Below are 12,475 nucleotides of genomic sequence, written 5' to 3'. Positions count from 1 at the left end.
GTTTATACAATGTGGAACGCTATCCTATTGCCCGCATGGCCAGCTCAAACGCATAAAACGTGCTGGCATTGACTGGAGCGGCGCGCAGTATGGTCGGCACAAAACCTCGGAAAAATCCCTTGACACCGCTGACCTGCAGAGTCTTCCTGGCGCACTCGATGGTGGAATTAAATTGTCTCTTTGTGGCATCAATCGAATCGGTCTGCATTTTCGATTTTATGACGTCGAAAGGATACGCTGACAGCCATACGCCATACCCAGCACAGCCACCGTATACACATAATCGCCAGCCAGGAATATCTTTTCGTTCTATCTTATTCGTTGCCATGTCTCGATTGACAAGGTACTCATACGTAAGAAAGTAGACACTGTATCACATTAGCGTCGTCCATGCCAATGAGCTAAGAACTGTAACACCGTACCCCATTCCGTGCCCCTCGCGAAGGAGAGTAGGAGTCAGACCACGGAATATGCCTGCAATGCCCGAACTCTGCTGAATTTTCCTAATCACGTCCATCGGACCGGAGAATTGCCTAGGAGCGGAAGCTGTTTGCGTTTGTAGTCGGATACTACTCAAGTTAGCTTGTGTCAATTGACGTCGCGTGACTGCTAGTACCGAATGTGTTCAATTGGGCAGGCCTATATACCAAGTTAGAGATTTCTCCAAAAGTCGAATACACAACGTACTAATATACTGTTGGCCAGGCCCGAAATACTACCAGCAACGTAATACTGGGTATAAGTGAGACCTTCTGTTTTCCCATTCGAAATATTCTGCTTGGAAAAAAACCGCTTCATGCCTTCAAATACGCCAAATTGTACTGATACTTTTCCGCAGTAAATTAGTTGATTGGACGGTATCTGCATATAGAAACCATCCCAACATACCACATGCGCCGACTGTTGTATTAGTTAAATCACAAGGCAGGAATGCTTCAAGTCAATGCAACTTACCTCCGACCAGCGGAGTGAGCGTACCCTTGTAAAACGCAAGTGGTCCCTCTGTTTTGATGAGTTTCTGGACAACATCTAAACCCCCGGTGTACGTCCCAGGAGGGGAACTTTGCAGCCTAACCTGTTCAATTTGTTAATTCTCACCTGTGTTTGATCTGTAAGCTAATGATAAATATATTCACTTTGGTAGTATCAAACGGTTGTCCAACGAGTACCTGGGCTTCGGGCAATCTAATTAGTATGCAATTTGGATGGCACAAATAGTTTGCCCATAGAACGGCGATTCACTTACCAATGCCGCCACATGTTCCGGCAGCAACATCCTTTAACACTCGCAGAGGGTCATTTGAATCTTTCTGCTCGACTGCTTCAATAATATGAGGCTCCACGTCTTCCATGTCGGGATTTACTCAAGAATTCTGATTTTGGTTGGGGTCGTTCCAACGCAGAAAATTTCTAGATGGAGGCCTCGTAGTTCATTGGCGATGAGATTACCTTCCCTACGTGCGGCTCATTTTTCAAACAATGCACAACATTTTGGTCAGAAAGTTCCAACTTTTTTTCGAGAGGTGTTGGTTATTCGCAGCTGTCTAAACCTCGAGATATGGCATTGGATCATTATAAAACGAATAGGTAACAAGATTGAGATCACCTAATTGCTAAATTGTATTCGTACCATTTTTAATTGAAAATTAACTTATGTATCCAGTTGGGCAATAATAAGACAACGAAGCTGTTATAGTTGTTTCTTTGCTAAATGTCCTGCAGGATGCAGAATGAACAAACTTGATTCTGATTTGTTCAACAATTCGTTTGATATACTGATATGAACTTCTCAGCGAGTCCTACATGAACAATCAGGTGAACAAGAGATTGTGCGCATTGCATCATAAGTGGGATAATCACAAACGCGTCCTAACCACTGGACGCCTCATACATACACATATGTACATTAATAATGTTGTTGCTGCTTCCGACTCGATGGCTAGAATAATCTTGGCCGATTGACTAGGCACAGCATAAGGAGTTGGATGGGATACGCCGCCAATAGCCGGGTCACGTGCAAGCTTTCCGATTCGCTATTCATTTGCTGGGTTAGGGTAATTGCGGCCGCCAAAATTCCAACCTCACCGGGAGTGAGAGCCACTGCCAGACTGAGCTCTACGCCCGTCCCGACTTTCGCTCGTCCCATCCCGCTTTCTCCCCATCCTCTCAGTTTTCGGCCACTCAGCTCTTCGGTCTCCGCGATTCCAATACACCACACTGCAGAACAATGGCTTCCATCGCAGCCGCCAAGCGCCTCCTGGTGAAGCGTGCTTTCTCCTCGTCAGCTATCGCGGAAACTGCGAATGCGTCTGCCCCATCAAATGCGCGCATGCTACTCAAGAAGGCGTCTATCCCACTAGTGGGTCAGCGCGCGGCCATGCGCATGGTCGACCTGGGAAAGCGTGCTGCTTCTTCCAGCGGCGGGCCCGCTATGGTCAGTATTTATTTGCGTTTATTTCATCAATTGCGATGGCAGAGGCAGATATAATGTGCGCGTGCGTTTGATTGTCGTCCGGACATGAGAAGTGGTGGGGTTAGCGTCCAGCAATTGGCATCGGTACACTAGCCGAGTGTCTCCGCCTGTGGTTGGAATTGCATTTCCTTGCTTGTATAGTCTTATACGGCAATGGATCATAAACTATTTCGTCCACAATATTCATGATTTTGTATTGATCAGTTTGGGATGCTACGACGGCGTGCTGGAAAATACCCTGTGTTGGGGCGATGCAAACAGGCGAATATTATCAATCGCCCCCGCACAAGAACTCAATTGTTTTCCAGGACTTGAATCGCTTCGGATTTATGTTTCAAATGTCAGTTGCTGATTCTTTGTGTTAGGTTACCGTTCGTGATGCACTGAACCAGGCTATGGCCGAAGAGATGGAGCGCGATGAGACCGTCTTCCTGATGGGAGAGGAAGTCGCTCAGTACAACGGTGCATACAAGGTTTCTCGTGGACTACTGGACAAATTCGGAGACAAGCGGGTGGTCGATACTCCTATTACCGAAGCTGGTTTCACTGGTCTCTGTGTGGGTGCCGCTCTTGCTGGTCTCAAGCCAATCTGTGAGTTTATGACATTCAACTTTGCGATGCAGGCCATCGATCAGATTATCAACTCCGGTGCGAAAACTTTCTATATGTCGGGCGGGACTCAGCCATGCAATGTTACTTTCCGTGGACCAAACGGTGCCGCTGCCGGTGTTGGAGCTCAGCACTCCCAAGATTACAGCGCATGGTACGGTTCCATTCCCGGTCTTAAGGTCATTAGCCCTTACTCTTCAGAGGACGCTAAGGGTCTCATGAAAGCTGCTATCCGTGACCCTAATGTCACAGTTTTCCTCGAGAACGAAATCCTTTACGGAGAATCCTTCGAAATGTCTGAGGAGGCTCAGTCGCCCGACTTTGTAATCCCCATTGGCAAAGCCAAGATTGAGCGCGCGGGTACGGATGTTACGCTGGTCGGACACTCCCGCAACGTTGAGTTTTGCCTTCAGGCCGCCGAGATCCTTGCTAAGGAGAACATCTCTGCCGAGGTCATCAATCTCCGTACCATTAAGCCTATGGATGTTCCTGCTATTGTCAAGAGTGTGAAGAAGACGAATAGAATCGTCGCTGTCGACTCTGGTTACCCTGCTTTCGGTTTCGGCTCGGAGATTGCTGCTCAGATTATGGACAGCGACGCGTTCGACTACTTGGATGCTCCTGTTGAGCGGGTTACTGGTGCGGAGGTTCCCACTCCATACGCTATTGAGTTGGAAAACATGGCTTTTCCTACCACCGATGTTGTTGTGAGAGGTATGTTATTTTTGCTGGCCATATTCAATTTGGGGTATAACAGACTAACGATTCATGTAGCCGCTAAGAAGACGCTGTATTTGCCATATTAGATGAAGTAAAATAGTTCGAGTTTGGAGGAGGAACGTTTTGTAGTAGACTAGCACGCGGTTTATGTAGCATGAATAATAATTCTTTTTACTTCTGGTGATATTGCTACTTAGGATCGCATCTCTGAGCACAAAACATTTCACTGCCATCCCACTATATTTCACTACTATTCCAGTTCATATGTAATGTATTTTACCGCATACTTTATAAAATTTTGGTAGTTCAAATGATGACGTTGAAGGAACCAATAGATCTTCATGAGACACAATACCAATAGAATCCATCAAGAATTAAACGTGCATATTAGCTGATATAAATTCGTGTAACGCACACTGAATTCGAAGCTCCGACAAAGTCTGTGGGCGTAAGCCGCACGCTAGACGCCATTGGAATATTGGCTCGAAGTTTCCTGCGATCATTCACAAGAACACATAGGTACATACATCGGAAAGATCACTCCCGGTGCTTAGTGCTCCCGCTAATATTTTGGCTAATATTCACCGAAATAACTGGACATACAGTCAGATTCATTGGACATTCAGTCAGGTTCATTTGATTATCTCACAAGCGGGTGGCCACTATGTCTCGACGGCAACAAGTACTGTCATCTTATCGCTCTCTCCTCCGCGCGACCCGCTATGCATTCGACGGTAAGTAGACCCTTTCACCTTTTATGTGGCTACTAATAGTATATATTACTGAACAGGTGACCACAGAGTATTTACGGCAGCGCGGCAACAAGTGCGTCAAGGCTACGAAACCGGTCGGCATGAATTAACTTCCGACCCCAAAGATTGCGACGAAATTGACAAAAGGCTTGAACATGCGAGTGGTGTTGCGTTATTGCTGAGGAGTAATATCGTGCAGGGCGAGCTGCAGCCTGGGAAAGCGGGTAAGGAAAATATGGCGACGGTGGATCCTGGTGATAGTATTGCTCAGTCTGATGATGGAGGAGTGTACAGTAAGTTCTAGGTTTCTCGCACAACCCAAGCAGGAGAGGGTGGAATGGTACTGGATTGCTAATATGATATTTTCTTAGAACTACGAATACATAAGTACACCGAACTCGGTGATAATGAGGCTGTGAAGGGCGGCAAAACCAGTTTAGCTGGAACCGCTAAAAAAATAAACTGGAATAACTGAGTGAGTAATTTGCATTGGGTTAACAACGTGTACATACACGTCGATGATTTTTTTCGGACCTCCGCAAAGCTTTGTGTACATATCTCATCGTTGCATTTATGTCGCCATGTATATAGTTTTCTAGAAGAGCAAGTGAACACCAGAAATATGATAACTTCTGCAATCATACTGCTAAAGAATTATGGGGTATTTGGAAAAGGAAGCAGATCAATTAAACAATATGTGTAATTTTTGGTTAGTGGATATTTACGCTGGGGTTTGAGATATTATCTCCGCGAAGGTGTACCATTTACGCTAACATAATGATGACTTGATGGTAATGATTTAATTGGTTTGGATCGAGAATAATCATAATATGATTGCATTTCCAAGTTATAGAAACTGTTGGTTGAGGGTGCTAAATCCAATCGCGCGGTTTCCGGTATTTTCTCCTTAGATAAAATGTTTATATCCGGGTAACGTCGGGTGTGACTCGTATTCGCCCTAATTCTACACTCGACTTCGACGACTCTCCTATTTCACGAACGCCTACGAATATACATAAACACTGTAACCAACAGCACGAAAAGCATTCGCTCATCAGCTCGACAGTGTGAATTTACATACAGCCGGCTATATACGGCCGAATGCCGAGTCGGCTTGACGCTCTCATTTGTTGGATTTTAGAATTTCTCAGGATCCCACGTATGGCGTCGAGTGAGTTGATTCATGGAGGGATAGGAGCGATGCGGCAATATGTTAGTGACTCGATCCATTGGTGGCTTGGTAAGATTGATTGGCTCTTTGTTGGAGGAGAAGCTGTGGAGAGTGACAATATCGAAAGCTGGAGTGGTAGTGCGATTGGGCACGGAGAGCAATGGACCGCGGAGCGAGAAGATGAACAACAACAAGGCGGCAGAGCTCCGGAGCAGCAGGTTGATGTGCCGCAATCGCCTTGTGAATTTCATGTGCAGGGCCAATTGAGTGATCAGTCCACGACATATGTGCCGCCACGATCAATTGAGCCTATTCCGCAACCGACGTTTTTCAAGGAGGAGCCGGCAAAGTCGCCAACATCGGCCCCCAAACTGCAGTATGGCGCATACTTGCCAACTACAGTCAGCCGACCGTTGTCTTCACGTTCACAAGCGGCTGCTGAGAGAAAGAAGAAATTGGCGGAACAACTCCGACGGCGGCGGAAATCCGAGCTTCGATACGGACCGGCAAGATTTGCCATGAATGGTCTAGCTAGTCAACAGCCTACACATACTGGGCAGGTCAATGGCGGGCCTTCAGCTCCTTTTAGCTTTACTACTTCCACATCTATATCTACATCTACCTCACAGCAGAGTGAGACTTCAGCCGTCATTAATTTATCATCAATCCATCCATACCGCTCTTCCAACCGCATCACAAAGTACCGCAGCCCGTTCAAGAGTATCGTGACCAACGGTGAGCGATTTCGACGGAATGTATCGGCATATGGCTTGGAGTCGATACGAAACAATGCTCGCCTATCTGCTATTCGAAACCGACTATCTTCTGAAATGAACGGATTTCCACGGTCTCCGTTCGTCGAGAGTTTATCACCTGCCGTCCCGACGCTTCAGGTGCGTCGACGTGTGCTACCGCCGCACATGTCAGATTCGCAAAGCGTGGACGAGCTTCTGAGACAGCTAATTAAGGAGGGGAACGCAAGCGATTTTCCGAGCTGGAAGGCGATCCAGGAACGCCGAAAAGAACGCGCCAAGGCTATCGAGGAATTACGTCGTGGCCCGAGAATTGAGCACTTGACCCCGTTGACTGGGTCGCAGTCAAAGACAGTCGAGGAATGCTTTCGAATACGCGATACAAGCCGCGTCCTAGTTTCTGCGTTCCGGATCGATATCACCGTCCGCGACATTCGTACGTTGGCGGATAGACAATGGTTGAACGACAACGTCATCGATTTTTATCTTGAAATGGTTACTCAACGAAGTCGAGATGATCCTAAATTGCCCAAATCATTCTGCTTTTCGACACATTTTTTCACAACACTGTCTGGCAACAGGGGATATCAGGGCGTTGCCAGATGGGGAAAGCGAAAGCAATTATTGTTGTCTAATACCGACTACATTTTCGTGCCGATTAATGTACATAATGCGCATTGGTGTGTTAGCGTGATTAACATCAAGAGGCGGAGATTTGAGTATTATGACTCCCTCGGCGGTGGACCGGGAAATTGTTTTACGGTCAGTTTCATTATCTCTTGGATCCGAGATTTATTTTCTTTACTGACTTTCATATAGCACTTGCGCGAATACATCATCAACGAATGCCGCACACAAAGCGTGCCAATGGATGACATCGACGGCTGGGACGAGTATGTCGCTCGGGACTCGCCAATGCAGGAAAACGGGTTCGACTGCGGCGTGTTCACGTGCAAAACTGCAGAGGTGTTGTCCCGTGAATGCCCGTTGTCATTTTCACAAAAGGACATGCAGACATTGAGGCGCCGAATGGTTTTTGAGATTTTAGTGAAAAGGCTGTTGACGTAGAGATTTAGGTTATATTTTGCATTTTGTATTATGAACCAGGGATTATAAAACGGTTGTTTCGCATGGAAAATTATTGTATTCTACAATGTTCTGGTTGTAAATGTAGACGTAATTGCTTGGTATGTTATGCTATCTATCTAGATATTATTTTATCACTTCCACTTCGAGGCAGTTCCCCGAGGCGTCCGCTACGTTATCGATGGGTATCTCAGGCGGTATAGACCCTGCTCTTGACATCACTGCGCGATATTCGCGATCGACTGACGTGCATTGTGGTGGAGTCTGTGCTGAAGAACGCGGCGCACGCATTGGATCTGCTGCATCGGCGAAATGGAAGCGAAATGTAAATTCTATTGCTTCTTGACGGATAAATGCTTGCCCAGGCTCGCTATGGTTGGTGTATCCCGAGAGAAGATTTCGACCCAGAAATCACAGTTGGCGCGCAGGATTTCTCGTGGGTTTTCGATTCTTATCAATGGAGATCACTCTGCGCTTGAAGCTTAACCGAAGGGGACGAAGACAATCGAGATGGTCGCAAGTCCTTATGGAGCATTCTTCGAGATCCGTCTCTCGGTCTGTGTAAGTTTTGAATTTAACGATTGTATCCCAATTGTCGAACTTGACCTTGTAGCGGCATTCTTGAAGTCGTTTGATCGTGTTCCAACGTAAATACCGGAAGGACCAGATGTACCCAGCTTCTCATCCGCGCAACGATGCTCAGCGTTCTTATCATCATCCTTTCGGCTTGTCATATCAGTTCCTGTTCAGGACCACGACGAAAGTCGTCTGATTTTCGATGACAACCGGGAACCCAACCTCGCCATAAATGATCAACCGAGAGTTTCCCATAGTTGCCCCTATCGATACATCTACAGCAGTAATAAAGAGCGCGACAAAGTCCAATGTTCACAGACAGACGCAAGACTCGGCGACTACAGCTGTAGCCCAGAGACGTGTGATATCCAGTAGAGAATGGCATAGGCGTCTGCGATTTTTCAACAAAGTGGTGGTGTTGCGAAACTCCCTATCTGAGCCCGTCGGTCACCCACCTCGCTAACTTTCGAACAGTCGATGGCGTTTGGGGCTAACTGCTTTTCTTGGTGTCTTGACGTCACGTTTACAACCCGAACTTCTCAACGCAGAAATATAAACCGTATCGAGAAATAATAGGACAAGTGGCGGGCCTCTAGTTGCTTACGATTTCTTTAACTTATGAATACCACTGAAATCGAAAGCATTGACTTTGCAATACAAAAAGTTGAAAACATATTTATCTTGCACACGTTCTCAGGAATTCGAACATCAGGGCAGTTAAAACATGTCGCGGACAAATGTATGTAGTGATTTTCAGACTATGTTGCAATAGTGCAATAATGACTGACGATGAGCGATAGAATGGTCCACCTCCACGACGTGCGACGGCCAATCCTGCACCGAGAGTGTGTAGCATTAGTTTTTTGAAATAACCCCGGTGCATCTGCTTACGACGCTGAGATTTTAGACTGAAGCGGCGAAGCAAGCGCTAAAGAATTTCTACTGCGATCTGTGTCTGAAAGTAAAGAGAATTAATACATTTTAATCAGGAAAGACAAAATGATGATGTTAATCTGTTGAATAGGGCTATAGTCGGATGGACGAGTACGAAAATCACACTAATAGCTATGAACACCAACATCGGAAGGTATGTCTAGTATCTATGCTTGATGAAACGCTCTTGATGAAACGCTATGGAACGGCTAACGAGAAAATTTCAGCGTTTCAACGAGTTGAGACAAATGCAAAAAGATACATCATCGATACAGCAGCGGCGTGAACGAGAAGCAAAAGCGTCTGGTATGCGCGCGATTGCACTTGACAGTGTGAACGTTGGTACCTCGAGCAGTACCAATAAAAGCGCTGGATTTAAGTCTATTGGTGGTGGATTCAAGCGGGTGGGTGCGGACAGGAAGCAGGATTCTGGCAAAACCACGACTGATCATGCGGTGGGAACGACAACAAGCGGTGCTGCGGCCAAAACAGATGAAGGATCGGATACTGAGAGTGATGGCGACTATGAGCACTATGACCCGAGATTTCCGACCGATTGAGACCGACTGAGACCGATTGAATGGTTAGCAATGACATGTATGCGGACTACGACGGCATGTATATTAGGTGTTTGGACTGTGTATTATTGTGTGCTATACGAATAGGCGTTTTGTTTGATACACATTAACTAAGATATAAGTTGGCTACGGTCACTTTAGTGTACAAGGGTATTGATTTGAATTACAACATCAATTGGTTCTACCGTTAACTATCGAAAATTGAAATTAATTCTCCTTCATGGTGCCCTTGACCACCTCAATTTACGTAATTGTGCAATTATATCTAAGATCTAGACATTGGTTAAAGGTAACAGCGATGTCGTGAAATGAAAAAAAAAAATTAATCCGACCGGAGCAGTCAAGCCACTCACTGATTAGTGCATGAGGGATGACTAACGCCACAAGGAGAACTGCCCTGGCGGAAGATTCCAAGCCATGCGTTTCACGTCATTTGTCAGCGGAACTATGCGGAGAAGCTATCACAATGCATGAAATTTGACCAGTGGTGCCATCTCGGTGTTTACCAAGCGATGGCCACAGTTGAGGGACGAAGTCTAGAAAATGGACCCTGACTAACCCATTGACTGCGCCGCGCAAACTCGAGCGGCTCGCAGTGGTGGGGACTTAGGGGCCCTGGAGAACTATCGTCGGAACCGCCCTCCCAGTGCTGCAAAGATCCGCCGGAGCCGCCAAATCATGGCAATTGTAAGCAGATAGTAGCAACAGCAGGCAGTGCAACATATTGACAACAGAGAGTATTGATGGTAGCAGACTGCGATTGCAGAACAAGACAAGGTTGGCCGGGGGGGAACGTAAACTATCGGAAAGGTGCGCGCTTTCCGGCTACTTTGGAAACGTGCTTCAGGGGACAAGCTATTTGTCCATCGAGCCTCGGCCACCTCTCGAGAGCGATTCGTTCCGGTATCGCTCGCAGCGTTTTTGCCGGCCAATACCTCGCATTTGCGACCACAAATCAGCACAGTGCCGATGATTGGACCTTGCAAAGACTTAGTAGATGACGGAGTTTTATGAATAGATAGAGACAGGTACTACGCTGACTTCAATTGGCCCCGTACCTTGAGTGGCGACGTCAACTAAGCATGCCGGTGGTGGTCTGCGCGCTGACGTGGATGTGTAATGGCTTGAGGTCTGGCCCAGACCACAGAATAACGTAAGCAGACGTGGTCCTAATGGCGTATTCGTCAAACAATGTACTATTTGTGCCCTAAACTTTATGTGCATCCGTTATTTGGTCCTCATTCGTCTCCATTTCAGACGTGCTGCCAGGCCGCTATATATGCTTATCGGCCTGCGCCCAACTGTTTCCATTTCCATTTCCTTCTCGCTTCCATTCTCATAACATTTGTTAACCTCTGTTCATCCGCATCAATTTGCTTTCCTCTTGCAAATCTACACTCCGTTAATCGCAATGACTGTCTTTGTTCAGCAACCTGCTCCGTCGTTCAATAAGACCGCCGTTATCGACGGCGCCTTCGAGGAGATCACCCTTGAACAGTTCAAGGGCAAGTGGTTTAGTAAGTTTCGCTTTCGAATTATCTGTCAACTGCTTGTACAAGCATGATCCGGTAGACGTAATCTACTGTTTGACATGAAATTGGCTATTTATTGCTGGAATTGCTGCCGCAATTGACAATGTTGCTGATGCAATGTTGACTATGTGACATGTCGACTCGTTACTGACCGCAACTTTCTGTCTAGTTCTTGCTTTCATCCCCATGGCTTTCACATTCGTCTGTCCTACTGGTATGTACTAAGTTTTCAATTGTTGTGTATCATGGGTCCGTGGTTCATGTGTTCTGCGGACTTCCACGACTGGTGACTAACCCGAACCCTACTGTAGAGATCATTGCCTACTCCGATGCTGCCCCAAAGTTCAAGGAGCGTGGAGCTGAGCTTGCTTTCGCTTCCGTCGACTCTGAGTACTCTCTCCTTGCATGGACGAACGTTACCCGCAAGGATGGTGGTCTCGGCCCAATTAACATCCCCTTGATTTCGGACAAGAACCACACCCTTTCTAAGGACTATGGTGTCCTTCTTGAGGACGAAGGTGTTGCTCTCCGTGGCATCTTCATCATTGACCCCAAGGTACGCATCCTTTCAATTATACGACAATCTGGATTATTGCTTACAATTTGACCAGGGCAATGTGCGACAGGTCACCATAAACGACCTTCCCGTCGGCCGCAACGTCGAGGAGACACTGCGTCTCCTTGATGCCTTCCAGTTCACCGACGAGTACGGTGAGGTGTGCCCTGCCAACTGGCAGAAGGGTGACGACACCATGAAGCCCGATCCTAAGGGGTCGCTCGAGTACTTCTCCAAGCACTAAGTGTGATATGGTGTTGTACTGAATATTCGGAAAGGCGGCACTACTGGTAAGAAATAGAAGGGAATCATAGATTGATGGGCGTTACAGATTTACAGTATTTATGTCAATAGAATAGCGAGAGGCCCATGACTTGTATATTTGAGTTTGACGATGAGTGTGACATACTTAGAGATGGCAATAGATAATTTATTCGTCCATAGAAGGACTTAGCTAATAGAATGTATTTTTTGACTCAAATGATCTTTCGGTTGATATTGTTCCTGTAAGTTGAATCCTCCATATCATGAAGTATTCACTGTAAGTCAGGGGCTAGCTAAATGTTGTGTGTAGAGCTGCGTATTATGGTGCTAGATGGACGAAATATGCCTTCTTGAGGCTGGCTCATTGGATGGGGAGGATCTTTCGGCATCTGCATACCAAAATAACTGTAACCGAAAGCTTCAGAGCGGCTCGGGCGCGCCGACCAGCTATCGCTGTGTTGCATCAACGATCC

General features: G+C 46.6%; 6 protein-coding genes across 6 annotated transcripts; 5 read left to right on the top strand and 1 right to left on the bottom strand.

The window, feature by feature from the left end:
* Positions 1 to 19: 19 nt before the first annotated feature.
* V1508DRAFT_356386 (mitochondrial carrier domain-containing protein) lies at positions 20 to 1,352 on the bottom strand (the record flags this gene model as incomplete). Its single annotated transcript, XM_066936990.1, has 8 exons — positions 20 to 368; positions 423 to 569; positions 617 to 639; positions 688 to 827; positions 889 to 900; positions 955 to 1,075; positions 1,137 to 1,174; positions 1,247 to 1,352. The coding sequence occupies 8 exons, from the start codon at positions 1,350 to 1,352 to the stop codon at positions 20 to 22; spliced, it is 936 nt and encodes a 311-aa protein (XP_066795035.1).
* A 725-nt stretch (positions 1,353 to 2,077) lies between these two features.
* On the top strand, positions 2,078 to 4,302 carry V1508DRAFT_419709 (thiamine diphosphate-binding protein). Its single transcript, XM_066940635.1, has 3 exons — positions 2,078 to 2,434; positions 2,839 to 3,796; positions 3,857 to 4,302. Exons 1-3 carry the CDS (start codon positions 2,228 to 2,230, stop codon positions 3,886 to 3,888), a joined length of 1,197 nt encoding a protein of 398 aa, XP_066795034.1. The 5' UTR covers positions 2,078 to 2,227; the 3' UTR covers positions 3,889 to 4,302.
* On the top strand, positions 4,303 to 5,402 carry V1508DRAFT_440162 (mitochondrial zinc maintenance protein 1, mitochondrial). Its single transcript, XM_066942246.1, has 3 exons — positions 4,303 to 4,536; positions 4,593 to 4,847; positions 4,926 to 5,402. Exons 1-3 carry the CDS (start codon positions 4,467 to 4,469, stop codon positions 5,027 to 5,029), a joined length of 429 nt encoding a protein of 142 aa, XP_066795033.1. The 5' UTR covers positions 4,303 to 4,466; the 3' UTR covers positions 5,030 to 5,402.
* A 313-nt stretch (positions 5,403 to 5,715) lies between these two features.
* V1508DRAFT_398230 (uncharacterized protein) lies at positions 5,716 to 7,545 on the top strand (the record flags this gene model as incomplete). The annotated part of the gene is made up of 2 exons (XM_066938200.1): positions 5,716 to 7,239; positions 7,297 to 7,545. The coding sequence occupies 2 exons, from the start codon at positions 5,716 to 5,718 to the stop codon at positions 7,543 to 7,545; spliced, it is 1,773 nt and encodes a 590-aa protein (XP_066795032.1).
* A 1,074-nt stretch (positions 7,546 to 8,619) lies between these two features.
* Positions 8,620 to 9,836, top strand: V1508DRAFT_419696 (uncharacterized protein). Its single transcript, XM_066940634.1, has 5 exons — positions 8,620 to 8,878; positions 8,940 to 8,984; positions 9,047 to 9,100; positions 9,164 to 9,226; positions 9,300 to 9,836. Exons 1-5 carry the CDS (start codon positions 8,864 to 8,866, stop codon positions 9,630 to 9,632), a joined length of 510 nt encoding a protein of 169 aa, XP_066795031.1. The 5' UTR covers positions 8,620 to 8,863; the 3' UTR covers positions 9,633 to 9,836.
* Positions 9,837 to 10,973: 1,137 nt separating this feature from the next.
* On the top strand, positions 10,974 to 12,221 carry V1508DRAFT_419690 (thioredoxin-like protein). The gene is made up of 5 exons (XM_066940633.1): positions 10,974 to 11,167; positions 11,352 to 11,396; positions 11,494 to 11,738; positions 11,794 to 12,028; positions 12,093 to 12,221. The coding sequence occupies exons 1-4, from the start codon at positions 11,062 to 11,064 to the stop codon at positions 11,980 to 11,982; spliced, it is 585 nt and encodes a 194-aa protein (XP_066795030.1). The 5' UTR covers positions 10,974 to 11,061; the 3' UTR covers positions 11,983 to 12,028; positions 12,093 to 12,221.
* The last annotated feature ends 254 nt before the right edge of the window (positions 12,222 to 12,475 follow it).

Source organism: Lipomyces doorenjongii (assembly GCF_038497915.1).
Source record: "Lipomyces doorenjongii strain NRRL Y-27504 unplaced genomic scaffold V1508scaffold_34, whole genome shotgun sequence".
In the NCBI taxonomy this organism is placed as follows: domain Eukaryota; kingdom Fungi; phylum Ascomycota; class Lipomycetes; order Lipomycetales; family Lipomycetaceae; genus Lipomyces; species Lipomyces doorenjongii.
This window is presented reverse-complemented; position numbering and strand designations above follow the sequence as displayed.

Excerpts from the sequence above, each read along its gene's own strand:
- V1508DRAFT_440162 (XM_066942246.1), top strand. The coding sequence starts at position 4,467 with ATGTCTCGACGGCAACAAGTACTGTCATCTTATCGCTCTCTCCTCCGC. Across the intron at positions 4,537-4,592 it reads GACCCGCTATGCATTCGACG|GTGACCACAGAGTATTTACG; the intron begins GTAAGTAGACCC and ends ATTACTGAACAG. Across the intron at positions 4,848-4,925 it reads TGATGATGGAGGAGTGTACA|AACTACGAATACATAAGTAC; the intron begins GTAAGTTCTAGG and ends ATATTTTCTTAG.
- V1508DRAFT_419696 (XM_066940634.1), top strand. Across the intron at positions 8,985-9,046 it reads CGGCCAATCCTGCACCGAGA|ACTGAAGCGGCGAAGCAAGC; the intron begins GTGTGTAGCATT and ends CTGAGATTTTAG. Across the intron at positions 9,101-9,163 it reads ACTGCGATCTGTGTCTGAAA|GGCTATAGTCGGATGGACGA; the intron begins GTAAAGAGAATT and ends TCTGTTGAATAG.
- V1508DRAFT_419690 (XM_066940633.1), top strand. The coding sequence starts at position 11,062 with ATGACTGTCTTTGTTCAGCAACCTGCTCCGTCGTTCAATAAGACCGCC. Across the intron at positions 11,397-11,493 it reads CACATTCGTCTGTCCTACTG|AGATCATTGCCTACTCCGAT; the intron begins GTATGTACTAAG and ends ACCCTACTGTAG. Across the intron at positions 11,739-11,793 it reads TCTTCATCATTGACCCCAAG|GGCAATGTGCGACAGGTCAC; the intron begins GTACGCATCCTT and ends CAATTTGACCAG.
- V1508DRAFT_419709 (XM_066940635.1), top strand. The coding sequence starts at position 2,228 with ATGGCTTCCATCGCAGCCGCCAAGCGCCTCCTGGTGAAGCGTGCTTTC. Across the intron at positions 2,435-2,838 it reads CCAGCGGCGGGCCCGCTATG|GTTACCGTTCGTGATGCACT; the intron begins GTCAGTATTTAT and ends TCTTTGTGTTAG. Across the intron at positions 3,797-3,856 it reads CACCGATGTTGTTGTGAGAG|CCGCTAAGAAGACGCTGTAT; the intron begins GTATGTTATTTT and ends CGATTCATGTAG.